Source organism: Fibroporia radiculosa (assembly GCF_000313525.1).
Source record: "Fibroporia radiculosa TFFH 294 genomic supercontigs, scaffold2126, whole genome shotgun sequence".
Taxonomy (NCBI): domain Eukaryota; kingdom Fungi; phylum Basidiomycota; class Agaricomycetes; order Polyporales; family Fibroporiaceae; genus Fibroporia; species Fibroporia radiculosa.
Genome location: NW_012133628.1, coordinates 1 through 14,708, shown reverse-complemented (window position 1 = coordinate 14,708; position 14,708 = coordinate 1). Strand labels below are relative to the sequence as shown.

At 53.0% G+C, this 14,708-nt stretch overlaps 4 protein-coding genes across 4 annotated transcripts; 2 read left to right on the top strand and 2 right to left on the bottom strand.

Annotated features, from left to right (window-relative positions):
- Nucleotides 1-1,862: 1,862 nt before the first annotated feature.
- FIBRA_08704 (uncharacterized protein) lies at nucleotides 1,863-7,003 on the top strand (the record flags this gene model as incomplete). The annotated part of the gene is made up of 7 exons (XM_012330335.1): nucleotides 1,863-2,326; nucleotides 2,386-2,556; nucleotides 2,607-3,187; nucleotides 3,236-3,435; nucleotides 3,486-3,803; nucleotides 4,217-4,287; nucleotides 4,345-7,003. 7 exons carry the CDS (start codon nucleotides 1,863-1,865, stop codon nucleotides 7,001-7,003), a joined length of 4,464 nt encoding a protein of 1,487 aa, XP_012185725.1.
- Nucleotides 7,004-7,329: 326 nt separating this feature from the next.
- FIBRA_08703 (uncharacterized protein) lies at nucleotides 7,330-9,509 on the bottom strand (the record flags this gene model as incomplete). Its single annotated transcript, XM_012330334.1, has 5 exons — nucleotides 7,330-7,607; nucleotides 7,670-7,760; nucleotides 7,814-7,974; nucleotides 8,030-8,371; nucleotides 8,432-9,509. 5 exons carry the CDS (start codon nucleotides 9,507-9,509, stop codon nucleotides 7,330-7,332), a joined length of 1,950 nt encoding a protein of 649 aa, XP_012185724.1.
- Nucleotides 9,510-9,721: 212 nt separating this feature from the next.
- Nucleotides 9,722-12,417, bottom strand: FIBRA_08702 (uncharacterized protein; the record flags this gene model as incomplete). Its single annotated transcript, XM_012330333.1, has 10 exons — nucleotides 9,722-10,279; nucleotides 10,626-10,860; nucleotides 10,916-11,149; nucleotides 11,206-11,443; nucleotides 11,500-11,629; nucleotides 11,684-11,778; nucleotides 11,840-11,970; nucleotides 12,031-12,214; nucleotides 12,295-12,355; nucleotides 12,409-12,417. 10 exons carry the CDS (start codon nucleotides 12,415-12,417, stop codon nucleotides 9,722-9,724), a joined length of 1,875 nt encoding a protein of 624 aa, XP_012185723.1.
- Nucleotides 12,418-13,202: 785 nt separating this feature from the next.
- Nucleotides 13,203-14,511, top strand: FIBRA_08701 (uncharacterized protein; the record flags this gene model as incomplete). Its single annotated transcript, XM_012330332.1, has 8 exons — nucleotides 13,203-13,367; nucleotides 13,442-13,478; nucleotides 13,528-13,556; nucleotides 13,627-13,697; nucleotides 13,778-13,892; nucleotides 13,952-13,969; nucleotides 14,031-14,090; nucleotides 14,158-14,511. The coding sequence occupies 8 exons, from the start codon at nucleotides 13,203-13,205 to the stop codon at nucleotides 14,509-14,511; spliced, it is 849 nt and encodes a 282-aa protein (XP_012185722.1).
- Between the last annotated feature and the right edge of the window lie 197 nt (nucleotides 14,512-14,708).

Genomic DNA, 14,708 nt, shown 5'->3' with positions numbered 1-14,708 from the left:
CCACCCTTCTTGTACTGATAATCTTAAAACGTTCGTGCTATAGTACCAGAGCCAAGGCACCAATCTCTGTCCCAAATTGTTGCAATCTGACCTGGAGCTACCGCCTTCTGCGGTTCGCCAAATGTAATTTTCATCGTGTTCTCTGAACCGGCCCTACGAATGAATCATATAAGGAGACATCCTCAAATGATCGACTTATGCTGACCTATGCACAGCGCACGGAACATCCATCATGCGATGTCGAAATTGGACTCGACCCTGGAACCCACGTTCATTGTCAAGACCAAAAGGCGGAGAGTTTTGCCATATCCATCTCCAATTAGAGGCCACAATGCCCCTTGAGTAGAGGGCTGAATGATTGCTGCATTGATAGAGTCAGCTAGAAGCCGATATGCAACGAAACCACGACATACGAGCCGGGGACAACGTGGACCTCGTTTTTCTGCACATCTTTCCCTGCGACAAACATTTTCTCAGGCATCCCTCTTATGCGTGCGCCTTGGCCGATGGTATACGACCATAGGCTACGGTGGCTGCCCAAAGTTTTGCCCGTGCTTAGATCTATTATAGAGCCTGGAGTGGGAGGAATATATTGGGCTATATGGGGGTGAATGGATAAACGAGCACGATGTCAAGGCTCTACTACTAAAAACTTACATATGAAGTCGTCGAACTTTCTTTTCTCTCCCACGAAGCATATGCCCATGCTCTCCTCCCTCTGCGCTGTTGGGAGGCCCCATTTCTGTGCAATGGTTCGAACCTCCGTCTTGTGGAACGGAGCAAGGGGAAACAGTGCTCGGGCAAGACTGCGCTCTGGTATAGCTGATAAGTAGTACGTTTGGTCCTTCATTCTATCTTTTGGACGTCTGAGTTGAGGGCGAGGTGTGACATTCACGTTAGACAAGACACGAGATAGAAACGAGGGCAGGGGATACCATGACTTGTCGGCATAGTGTCCTAGCGTGATGTCAGTACGTGCATGTTTCAATGCGGCACGAAAAACTTGACCTGTAGCTAACCATACGTCCTGATCGGCGAAATGGTCCAGTAACGCACCGAACTTGACTTCTCTGTATGTCAAGCATAGTCAAATTATACTATAACAATGGAAAGGTGACAACCAACCTATTGCACCAGATATCAGGATTTGGCGTCTCTCCCATTTCCCACATGCGCAATGCGGGCTCGAAAACACGCGTCCAGTAATGGCGAGATAAATCAACCTATTCACTTGGACAGATCTCAATAAGAAAACAAAGGAGAGAGCAGAAAATATACCAGCTCGCATGGTATGTCTAGTTTTCTGCACACGCGTTGCACATCAGCCCAATCCTTCTTCCATTCGCAACCGCTGTCGGAGCCCGACTCGTCGCGAGTGTCCCAGTTGCGCATATAGACGGCAGAAAGATCGTAATCCTAAGCCAGAGCGATAAGTAAATAAGCGTAAATGCGACAAGAAAGACAAGACCAGCCTTCTGACTGAGCAACGTAGCCACTACCGACGAGTCTACCCCTCCAGACATGGCGATAACGACTGCAAAAGATGATGTTGGCAGTAATTCGACTTGGCAGCAAAGAGGCGACTTACCACGATCCCCCTTACGTGGGTATAGTTTCGCGGCATGGACGTTGTAGATGTTGTATAGAGAGTGTGTGCGCCTCAGGGAATTGGACCATGCCAGCATGAACTACAGAACGAATATTTCGCAGGATAATTTCAAGGTTGATTCGAGGCCATTTAGAACCGATCACCTTCCTGGTAAGGAAATATGTGGACTCTTCCGAGCTGGTCACTCACTTGAGCTAATCGAGCGTTCTTTCTCCGAACCCTCGCAGCTTGCTCGCAGCCCTTGACTCTATCTATGTCTAGCTCTGGCAAGGGCTCGTCCAGCCAGAATAACACCATCGCACAATCATCCGCCTCAGCCGGTCAGAATGTGGAAGATAACCGCCGCGCCCGTCGAAAGCGTGACAAGGCCAATTCGGAGGCAGGCCCTTCCGGTTCGCACATAGAGAGCACGAATGCCCCGAAAACAGATATACCTAGCAAGGAACAAAACTCATTTGGAGACACAGATTTTATTGCGTTCACATTTAGCGACGAAGAAGACCAGGATGTTGAAGACCGGAGACCGGAGGTGAGGGAGTGGGACAAGGGCAAAAGTAGAACGTCTGACCGCGATCATACCGGTCGAAAACGCAAGGTGGACGATAGTAGCTTGGACGATGGATACGCAAACAAGAAGCAGCGAGTCGCGGCGGCCTCACGTAAAGCGCCATGGGTTGCGGATATCGATTGGGATAGTTGCACAAACGTCGCAGAAATGTACCTCTCATGCAACATATTTGGACCTTGTACGTTGCTTACCGATCTATCTATTATAGGTTACACCGTGACGTTGAGGCTTTTGTGAATTACATCTCACCCACACCCGAGGAGAACGAAGTTCGCTCACTAGTTGTTGCACTTATCACTCGAGCTGTCACGCAAGCCTTCCCAGATGCAGAGGTGCATCCATTCGGGAGTTATGACACTAAGTTATATCTTCCCGTAGGGTATGTAAATTCAGTAAATTTGTATTTGTCTCCATCTCATGAATTTGAAGCGATATTGATTTGGTGGTACATTCGCAGTCTATGGCATATAGCAAGAAGGAAGCGGTTCTTCACTCAATAGCCAATACTATGAAACGTGCTGGTATCACGGATCGGGTACGCATTATTTCCAAGGCCAAAGTACCTATAGTCAAGTTCGTCACTTTGCATGGCAATATTCCCGTGGATATCAGTATCAACCAAGGAAACGGCGTCACTGCTGGAACGATGATAAAACACTTCCTCGCCGAACTTCCTGCATTGCGCAGTCTCGTACTCATCGTAAAGTCCTTCTTGAGCCAACGCAGCATGAACGAGGTCTACACCGGCGGACTTGGAAGCTATAGCATCGTCTGCTTAGTTATCAGCTTTTTGCAGATGCATCCCAAAATTCGCCGAGGGGAAATTGATCCATCGAAAAATCTGGGTGTTCTTGTGATGGAGTTCTTCGAACTGTACGGCTGTTATTTCAATTACAAGGAAGTGGGTATCTCAATACGCGAAGGAGGCACATACTTTAATAAAACAGAAAGAGGCTGGCAGGATTTTAGCCAGCCTAGACTCCTGTCAATCGAAGACCCTGGGGATCTATGTGAGCAGTTAAGGCATCGTATATGAGATATACTGACGCCCCCTGCAGCGAACGACATCTCGAAAGGTTCATACGGCATAGTGAAGGTTCGTACTACCCTTGCCGGCGCGCACGGTATCATGACTGCGGCTGCCTATGCACAAGCGAAGATTATAAGCGCAAAACGAGAAGGCCGATATACGCGTTTGCGGGATACACACACTGATCAGAGGAGTATTCTCTCAAGCGTCATGGGCGTCACTCAAGAGGTGTGCTCAACTTGGTGGTCAATATGGCCAGAATGCTGATGGCGTTACAGACTATCAATCACCGTCGATTGGTGCAGGAAGTCTATGATCGTCAGGTGCTGCACCGAATGTTGGGAGTGGCACCTCAGGCGGGTGTGGCTTTGCATGCACAGACGAACGGCCAGAGCCGTGTCGCTCATGAAAAGAGCGTGAAGACCGCTTGGGAAGCGGTGGATATGGAATTGGAATCAAATGACGAACGACACGCGTCCGGAGACGAAAGTCGATACAAAACTGACGACCGCCGACAACCTCCTAGAAAGCGGCGGAAGACGGGACGAGAGCAAGACATGCATACCGTCTATACGACCGACGACGAGGAGCAAAATGTTAGCATTTACATTCCTTCGGACGAGATTTCAGAGAATGGGCTTGATACCAAAGGCGAGCTGTCCAGCGATACTAGATACAATATGAGGAGCAGAATTAGGAGTAATAGTAGTAGTCGGCGAGACTACTGGCTTTCGAAGGGGTTCAATGGTACAGCGAGCGATAGCGATTAAAGTTTACACTGTTGGTTCCTGAGAGGCGCTCTACACTCTACTGCTCCTCAAAAGGCTCATCATACAATTACCCTGTGTAATTTACGACAAACGAGCTTGAAAACTGTTAGTATACGACCTCCGCCGTGGACCAAGCTAAAGAGAGGCGCTAAGCGATCGGCGGCTGACTGGTCATTGCACACGCCAGGGTTGCACATCAACCACCATCTATCTCGTCGCTTTTGATTTGTTACCAGCAGGACGAGCGTACTACTGCAGTCGCTGGTCGCCGCGGTCTTCGCTCTTTTCACTTTCTTTTCTTTTTCCAGATGTAAGTCTAACTTACGTGTTGTTCCCACTTACATCACAACCCATCACTGTTTTCTAGGGCTTCTACAAGAGCCTCTATAACCCCAGTGAACCTGAAAGATCGCATAGCAGCTCTCCAACAACGAAATGGCAGCACCAGCCAGGCGGATCACAAACTTGCGCCTGTCTTGCCCAACTCCACGCGTAGTTTACGGGATAAGATTGCGTCTTTCGAGAAACAAGGCGCCGTTCCCGTTCCGAGGGGCAGCTTTGGGCTCGGTGCCCCCCCTGTGGACGATGGTTCATCGCGCCGGCGAGGAGAGATGATGGGGAATCGTGTGCCGGGACTGTCAAGACCAATGGTGCCTGTCTCAACTAATGGGTTTAGACCCACTAGTCCAGAATTTTCAGGTGGGAGAAGTCGCAGCGCTTCCATTTCTGACGTTCGCATTGCCTCGCCGCCACTAGGATCGCTCTCTCCTCCTCTTTCTGCAGTAAGAGAAACTTTAGATCACACACCCATGGATGATGTCAACGGCCCACGCTTCCCTTCTACGTTGCAAGTACGCACCGAGAGGCGCAGCGTTTCAGATGTTCTACCTAGATCGCGGTCCCCGACCTCAATTGATGCGCCTGTGCCGGTGGAAGAGGAAGAAGCGGAGAATCTTTCCCCTAAATCTGTCTTCAAAATTTCGGAGCTGGACCAACATCTTGAGGACGTCGAGCCTCACAGGGATTTACCACCACAGCCTGCGCTTTTAGAGGCAGACTCAGGGCGACTCTCATCGAATGACACTGCGTCCACGTCCACTGCAGCTGAATCGAAGGATATCTGCGAGTTGAATGCAAAGGATTCCAGTTTACCGCCATCCGTTGATGATACTACGTCACTTACTGGGCAGGAGTGCGACGATATCAACCAGGTTGTTGTCGGCATGGTTGAATCTGAAAATAAGGTGTCAAATATTACCTCCGCCGAAATGTCCACATCTGGAACAGTTCACCTTCCCGAGCTTCAAGCAAAGTCTGTAGATGTACAGGTGAGATCCACGATCAATGCGACGTTGGGAGATTGGGATGAAGTATTCACACTCAACGATCCTACCATCGTATCATGCATGGCCCCTTCGACGGAAATTGTCGAGAAGAAGTTGGAACCTGTGACGTCGTCGATTGTGGTCTCTGAAGCTCAGGATGTGGTTCCTGTCGTTCTGCCATCGTCGTCTGTATTGTCACTGGATCTAAACTCCTACGTTAACGCGAACGCTGCGGTCCAGCCTCCTCTGAAGCCTAAAAATGACAATATGGATGTAGACGATCTTGTTGACCAATCCCTCGCCCTCGATACCGCTGACGCAGTAATTGTCACTGAACCAGCACGGGTGGTGTCCCCTGTCGTGACTCGTGCTATTCTCATTCCTGTCCCGCCAGGTCTATCATCTGGACCTTCCTCCGGCAACACTTCCCCTGTGTCGGATGCGCTTGCGCCCTCTGAACCTTCGCTGACGCCGAAGACTACGTCTAATTCTTTCCGTGCTGTTGTACATCGCAAAGTAGCCGATGGAGCATCCAATCGTGTTCCAAGCCCTCCTCCTGCTGAATCGCTGCCGCGTTGGACGATGACAACTGCAGAACCTCCTCAGTCTCCAGGGTTCGGTGACCTTGCAGACTTGGTAGCAAGTGCAGCCATGTTGGAGCAGCAATTATCTGGTCTTGGATCTCCAACCAAGAACATGCACGTTGATGTGCCTCATGTTTCTTCGACACCCACACCACCTCTCGAGAAACCGGAGCATCTTGTTCCTGATATCGAGTTGACTTCGGCAGAACAACATTCCCCGGTTCAGGATATTCCAGCGTCCAGTGGAAGCTCACAGTACGACACACCACAAGAGTTCCCTTCCAGTATACCTGAATCCAGTGTTCCCGGAACCCCCTCTCGCAGGGATCAAGTGACTAGAAGCCGATTGCTTTCGGACACGCCGCCCCCAGTCCCACCTAAGAGCCCGCGGCCACGCTATTTCTCTACGCTTCTTCCGAGGAGACCAAGCGCCAATGGGATGTTGTCCATGCCTGGGGCATATCCCCGCACAAGTGTGTGCTCAGAAATGTCGGAGGACGACTCAGTACTTGTATCGACTCCTCCCTCTCCCCGATTTGACTCCCATGGCTCGGACACCAGCTCAATCATGAGCTCCAGTCGTTCCTGGAAGCTTCCGAAGAAGGGTCTTGCGAGGGCTACTTCGTTCGCTGACAAGCTCTTGCCTAAGAGGAACAATCGCCATACTGTTGTGCTTGCTTCTCCTGGTAAGCAGCACCTTGCTGTCCGTAACAGCTGGACGACCGAATCATGTATACTGAATCTAACAGATCCGGCTGAACATGGTCACTTGTCCTCAAGTGTCACGTCTCCCCGTACGCCTTCTCCAACACCAACACTCCCACGCTTCGACCTCTCGCCGTCCCCAGACCAACGACGTAGTGCTGCTTCGCCCATGGACCGCCCCTCATCTTGGATATCAATTTCGAGCACGGGCTCCGGGGGGCTCGATAGCGCGCTTTTTGATGCGTTTCCGTCTGTGCCTGACGGTGTCCCGTTGAATCCTTCGCTCCCTCCACAGTCGGAGTCTGCCCATTTGTCCCCTTCGGGGCATCTGAGTTCCAGTGGCTTTACTGCCCGGTCGGCGACGTTGCCTTCACGCTCTAGTTACCAGAAACCACGCTCTGCAAGGATTTAGTCTCATATTACCGAGTATTTTGTTCTTGCCGCATTCAGCCCGATGCAGTCTCGCTTAATCACATCATTTCCTCCATCTTCACCCATTTAGTCCATGCATTTGTTTATCAGGTCCTTTCCGTCGTTACTCGCACTGCTCTCGTTTAATCATGCCGTCTCGCACTGTAAATTACTCATAAAAGGGTGCATACTCCAACTCATAAGCGGAGGACGCAGAACAAACTGGCTCAGTCATGGACGTTATACTTGCATGTGAAGATGAGCATATTAATACAGTGGACACGGATTTACAATTACGGGAAGAAATGGCGTACATAGAGAACAATGTCATGTTTTAGCAGAAGCAGCCCTTTTAAGTGCTGCTTTCCCTGCCGCCGTTGTTGGGGGAGGCCGTGCTTCGGAAGAAGCTCTGGCACTTGGGGAGCGTGCTGCAGACTGCCGTGCTTGGGGTGATCCCTTCGGAACTTTCAACGATTGGGAGCGACCTCGAATGGCATCCTCGACGCGATGCAATTCCTCGTCATCATCGTCCACCATCTTCCGTGCCTGTGCAAAGAAAAGCTTCGCGTCACGATCCGAGATGTTCTGGATGAAGTACATGTTTCCTGCATGCACCAAATTGTGCATTTGCGACCGTTATAACTATAGATTCGACGGGCGTGCTTACCTCGCGGCACGAGGAACATGCCACCAGTGGTCAGCACGAAGCTTGTTTGGTGTACCGTAAAATTGACTGCACCCTCGATGACATAAAAGACCTGTCCATCGTCAGCACCCTTGCTACAAAAGCCGGCGCTACAGAAAAACGTACAAAAGTATTGTCCTTCGTACCCTTTGTGGGCTTCTGCTTGTTGGGCGGTATGATGAGCTGTCCAGCAGCGATGAAATCACCATCCCAAAAGATCTTCTGAAAAAAGAACTCGTTGTTGGCCGCCGGCTTAGGTTCCACGTCCTTGGCAGTAAACGCAATTCCTGATAGCCACGCAGTCAGAGGCGTACTTCAGCACTAACTTCACCCTTTGCTCACGTTTCTTGATCTCCTCGTCATGGTTATAGTCAAGCACAAAACCATCCGTCGGGGTCTCGTCATCCCAACCTTCCTCGGGGTTGAAGACGAGATTCTTATCCGATTCCTCTGCGGTTTTGCTCTTGCTCCGTGGTGGTCGCTTTCTTCTGTGTTTTGCGCCAAGTGGCTGGGATTCCTCCTTCGGTATTCGTCGAATCTCCTTTATCGCCGGCACAAGAGACTTCCCCGTCTCTCGCCTCCCATAAACCACCTTCTCGCATCGCCACCAATCCAGTGGTTTATACCTCGTACGCTTTCCACGACGGAGACCACTCTGGTTCTCGTTAGGATCCTCTGGCGTCACTGTTCAAAGAGTCAATACAGAACTTGATCGCAGAGTTCTGCGACACGAGAAACACGCACATTCGCGCAGTACCTGCACCTTCTTGCCTCCTGGCCGGCCCCGTGGCTTCTTCGCACCCTCGTTCTCAAATCGTGCCTTCTTGCTTGCCGGTTGCTGTTTCTCAATGCTGTCGTCTTCGCCCCTCTCCGGCCCGCTTCTTTTCCGTGAAGCCACTTCCTCTTCTTCCGCCGCGTCCTGTTCTACGTCAACTTCAAACTGGACCATATCCTCTTCCGCGTCGATGTCCTGGTGAGGTTCGTAGCTTGCACGCTGTTTACCTCTGGCCTTAGAAGTGGATGGGCTCCGCGTAAGTTGGAGCTCGTCTTCCTCGTCCTGATCAATTTGTGCAAAACTGGCACGTCGCGAGAGACGTCCGTTGAGCTTCTTGGCCGACTGTTGCTGTTCCTGACGAGCGGAAAGCGGAGAGATGTTGTTGTCATCGTCGTCCGAGTCAAAGCCGGCGCCATTAAGATCAGACCCGCCCCCATAGTCCATGTCCGGCTCATCCGGGAAATCATCGTTGTCGAGAGCGACGGTCGATTGAGAAAGCTGTGATCTTCCTGGGGAACGGGGGAGGCCCAGAGATCTCCGGGAGGACATGGAAGGGCGCGGAGACGGTACTTTGTCGAAGTCGACATCGGAGCCCTGTGCGACTGGGCGAGAGGACGAGCCTACGCGCCGCACGCTTGAAGTGATCGTGTTCACGCGCTGATTAGCAAAGTACTCGGTGGGACTGTACGGATAGCCTCGAGACGCGGGCGCATAAGTGCGAGCAGCGACCGACGGTGTGGGAGAACACTCACTGTCCTCCAACTCCATCGACATTTCGCCGTCCTCGTCTTCCACATGTGTTTGAAGCACTGGCGTCTTCGGCTTTGGGGTGCGCTTCTTCCTTGCATTCTGCACTCGCGGGGGCGTGCGTTGATCAGCCTGGCTCATGACCTTTTCGAACGGCTCGAACTCGTCGGACCTGTGGTCGACATACGCGACAGCCATGCCGGTCTTCTTGCCATGATGGAGGTCATCCGCGCGGTATGGGATGTACTTTTGCGGCTGGCGTCGGGAGCCGATGCTGCTTTTGCGAGCAGACGCAGGCATCGAGACTTTGCTTGTTACACAGAATAGTGAGGGGATGCGTTCAACGCCACAACCGTGACAACGCGCGAATGTCTAAATCACATGACTTGTTTGTCACAGTCACCACACAATCAATACGCGTCGCGGGTCGCGCGCACTGAGGCGCTCAGGCTGCAGCGGGCCACTGAGAGTGACTCCAGTTCTGTGAATGACTATGAATCATCATTTTTGGATTAAACACCTGCAACCGTCAAGCGATCTGTGTCGCCTTGAGTATACGCCCGAATGCAACAATTCAAGGTCCCGCCCTCGTCCAACGACTTGCCCTCTCCAGCCCAGTCCCACCTTGCCCGGGCCTCAACCCCATCGGATGGCACATTCCGTGTCCTATTCCATACGATCCCAGCCCCCTCGTCCGTCTTGTTTCCGCCAACAGCAAACCAAGCGATGCGCTTGGTATCCCCCGGCATGGCTCCAAAGTCGATATCCATGTGAACCAACCCCGCCACCGTGAGCAGCGCGTCAGCCATCCTCAGCAACTCTTGATTCTTGTCGCCCGCGATCCACTCGCGATGGGCTTCAAGGGACGCCCACCCCGATACGAGGAATATCTTTCGTTCCGATTGTGCACGGCGAAAGAAGAACAGTTGATGACCGGAGCATGCTGCCTGCTCCGTTGCGAGGCGGGCGAAGAAGGCGCGGATGCTGGGAGTGTCCCATGTGTAGGGATGGACGAGTTCAAGGGTAGCTAATTCTGTTATCGTCATCGCAAGTGGATGCGGGTACGAGGTCTAGGCGTTGGCTCAGCGCAAGCGTCTCAGGGCCATATATGCCAAGGTGATATAGGACGCGTCATCCACCAAGCCATCCAGTAGCACCTTACTAACGGTAGATCTAGATAGCCATATATACTAGCTTTCTTGGATCGGACACGGCTAGGGATGTCTGAGAGATAGGTCCGTGCATGCGGTTTAATTAATAGAAAACAGGAAAGCATTCCGACTCGGTAGGATAATCACATTCAAACGATAGCCAGCAACACCTCCAGACATGCGCAAGAGATGGCACAAACACATCTCAGAACTGTGTTGGTGTTAATTCAATGCAATGTAGGCGTAGGCAAGCAGTTAGACTCACCCGAATCTGGTACGATCCGCTCGCCTTTGTCAAGTACCTGACCCACTTGATACTCTGATACCCGCTCTTCTCGAATACTTTCAGAAAGCGCACGATGAGGCCCGAGGCAGTGAACATGAGTACTTGAAAGTCGACGTCAATCGGTGGTCGCGCCCAGACCTGCCGGTTTGTCGTGCTCGTCAGAGCAGCGGTTGCAGAGAGGGTGACTTCTTGTCCACCCTGTATCCGCTGTAACCTATCATAGGTGGTGTTTACGAGGCATATAGGGTGAGAAGATAGGTCCGACGCACTTCCAAACAACGACATTCTCTGCAGGGACGTATTTCGCCTTTCCACTGATGACCTTGCAGTCAACCGTAGTCGTGTTCAGCGGTGTTGGTATCCGCACAACAACGTTGGTAGCGGATAGTTTGTTGTTAAAGTTTGTTTTGACAGTGACGACGTACTGCACTTGCGTTGTTCCGACCTCCGTGACTGACGGTATCACTTTCAACGGCAGCTTCACGTTAGATGTCGAACGGTATCTAACCCGATTCTATCAATAACCGCGCCAAAGTTCGGGGTGGGGAGGAGGGCTCACCGCATGAGCTCAAACTCTCCGTCGGGTGGTATGAAACTGATAGTGCGATCTGTATCAAACTCTGTTAGACGCACGCATTGATGGAACCGACAATCGTCGAGCTCGACCGCATCGCTTGCGCCTCTGTCATTTTTGTCGATGACTAGCTTGTCGTTTAGGCCAAATTTACATTCGGGCGTCCCCGTCAAGTATGCGCGCATCATGATGTGCCCGTCGACGTCGGCACGCAGAGTGGTGCCTTCATAATGCACGTCAGTCTCCGGAACGGAAGGATGATAGGGGGGCGGGACGGACCCTTGGCGGACATGCTGAGATTGACCGTTTCGACGACATCGACAAAGGCCTCGTTCTTCTTATACTTTACGTCCCCTCTCCGCCAACTCGTGGCACCGGTCGCTTGCACGGTGATCCTTGACGACTCCTCCTGCAGCGCGGACATGGTATAAGACTATGAAGCGGCGGTGTCCACCCCTCTTACCGGCGCGATATTCGTTGACATGACGCTTTCGGTCGTGATGTAGGTCTTGAGCGTATCGGCCTCGCTGTTCTGGGGGTATCCAAAGTCGTTAATTTCTAAGACGTGCCGGTCAGGTTGCCATGTCCGCCAGTGATCGTGCGCGACCGCAACACCCACCATCGATCAATTCGTAGATGAGCACAAAGTTGTTCTTAATCGCCTCCTCGTCCACCTTCCCAAAGTAGGACTTGGCGATTGAAATAAAGCGGTAGCAGAATTCGAAGACGAGGGCAGCATTGGCATTGCACCTGCATGGGATGCGGCGTGCTCAGCCGAGCAGTAATCTCCGAGGAGGGCACGGAACCTACTTGGTGACTGCCACGACATAGAGGTTGTTCACGCGTACGTGAAAGAAGCTGGTTGAACCGAGAGTGATGATGGGGGACCGCACATCGCTGTTGGAGACGACCTGTATCCGGAATACGTCCGCAATGGAGCGCCTGCGGGAAGAGAGGGGAAGGGGGACGGGTGAGGACTGTGTTGCGATATCCGCTAGCGTGACACAATACGTTACTTGAGATCAGGCCGGTAGAGGCGGGAAATGAGGACCTGGCGGCAGGTCGATGACGCACATGTCAAGGAGGCGAATGGAAGGCGACTCACCTCTCCTTTCTGGTTGAATATGAAGAAGGCCTGTGGGGAGGGAGATGCGGACAGGGGGAGGGGAAGGAGGCAGTTGGACTTACCGAAATCATGGCTGGCGAGAGGAGGAGCTGAGCAGCTGCTGGCGCCGGCGCCGATTGGATTCCCCGTGGGCGGCGCGTACGTCACGCGGACGGGGATGCGAGCCGCAAAGTCCGCGACTGTATTGATCAACGTTCGGGTTACTGTATTCGTTCCAACCCGTGCACTCTAGCCGACCCATTCATCCCCTTCTAATTCTTATATTGGCATCAACACTCAATCCTCCTCGGATCGTTACCAAGATAACTAACCAGGAACGGCCCTCCCTCTTCCCCTCCTCACACCGCGCCTTCTTCGCGAGCCCAAGGCTCGTCCAGATTCCCCAAACGGTCACTCGCGTATATCTTTTCCAGCCGCCATGGCCATGCTTTCACCGCGGGCCATCTCGCAGGGCACTCTGTGCGGCCCGAGTGAGGGCTGAGACTTTCTGATTCGATATGCCATCTAATTATGAGAATCCCCGAACATCGTCAGGGTCATCCGACACAAAACCGACAACATATACGCCGTAAATCGACGAGTCTGCTGACCATCACTGCTGCTTCCCACCGTCCCGCTCATCGCCTATCCCACCCGGTGTTCACCCCTCACACCACCACACACGCTTTCTCGACCGAGAGTTTCCCCGGATTTATTCTCGTCCATGTGCATGAGAGCGAATCGACCTCGGCGGGCAATCCTCGGCCTTTCCGTGCAACGAGCTCGACGCTATAAGATCGACGAAGGAGGTGATCTGGTAGCGGTGAGCCCTGCGGTCAACCTCTAGCACATCAGCTTTCTTTGACTCACATCGACGATGCGCACCTTCATCGGCACTACCGCCCTAGCCTTATCTGCGATCACGGCCGTTTCTGGGCAGTTGACTTGGAACGCAACTAAATTCCTCTTCACGTTTGGTGACTCGTACACCACCGATGGTTTCAACATCACCCTCGGCGTAAATTCCACGGATCCCGGATACGTGAGTCGCAGCGCCGCTCCACGCCTGGTATTCGACTTCTAAACCCGCATATGTTCTGATTTGCATCTTCACAGACTTCCTCGAACGGCCCCAATTGGGTCGAGTATCTCGGTAAGCCCGCCATTTCACCCCCACGGAGCGCTGAGCTCAACGACCCCAGGTGGATCGTATAACGTCACGGATACCAAGGTGCGTCAGTCGGCTGTTTCCCCTCACACCCCGTGGCCAGGATGCAGGATTGATGCCGTAATGATACAAGGTCTTCAACCTAGCGTCTGGAGGAGCGACTATCGACGCCGCGTTGGTCGCCCCGTACGAGCCAACCGTGTTGTACGTTATTGCCTGTCGTCGAATGGGCCGCATATCGCACACATGTCCACCATGCGCTGACCTGTACTCGGGTTTGATAGATCCATCGTGGACCAGGTGTCCCAATTCCAGGAATACCTGGCGGCGAAGCCCTACGGCGCCCAGTGGGATAGTGCGGACAGTCTGTTTGCCATCTGGATAGGAATCAATGATGTCGTACGCATGATCCGAGGCCTTTCGTCATCACCATATCACTCACCGCCGGCTGCATGCAGGGCAATTCGTATGCCTGGGTCCGATGCCTTCACTGTTTCTCATGAACGCCCCGCTTACCGAGAATGCTGAATATCACAGACCAACGTCACATCACAGTCGGCCTTCCACACCATCTTGATGGAGCGCCTGTTCAGCCAGGTGCAGTGTTTCCATTTCCATGCCGGGAAGTGCGCTCGCTAAATTTACGTGTGGGGGCATGCTGCAGGTCGACATATTGTACGAGGATGGCGCTCGGAACTTCCTGTTCCTGACCGTGCCGCCCACGAATCGCGCGCCTCTGCTGATTGAGGCGGGTCCGACCGCGGTCGGGCAGATCACCGCGGCGCTCGCGGACTACAACGACCAGCTCATGGCATTCGTCGACCTCTTCCAGGCGACGCACCCCGATGTCACGCGGGCGACCGTGTTCGACTCGCGGCCCGTCTTCAACACGCTCCTGGACAACTACGCCACGTTCGGCTACGTGAACATCACCGGGTACTGCGCGGCGTACGAGAACGGCACGCCGACGATGACGACCCAGACGGCGCCCTGCGAGCCCGTCTCGAGCTACTTGTGAGTGCGCGCGCGGGCCCGCGCCGCCGCGGTTCTATTTTGCTTTTTATTTTTTTTTGCGGACGCGGCGCGCTGACTGGGCCGGCACGCCCCGCCTTGCAGCTGGCTGAACACCCTGCACCCGCTGTACACCGTGCACAAGTGCGTCCCTTCCCCGTGCCTGAGTGTCCGCGCGCGCCGTGCTGACCTCCCTCCCCCCCC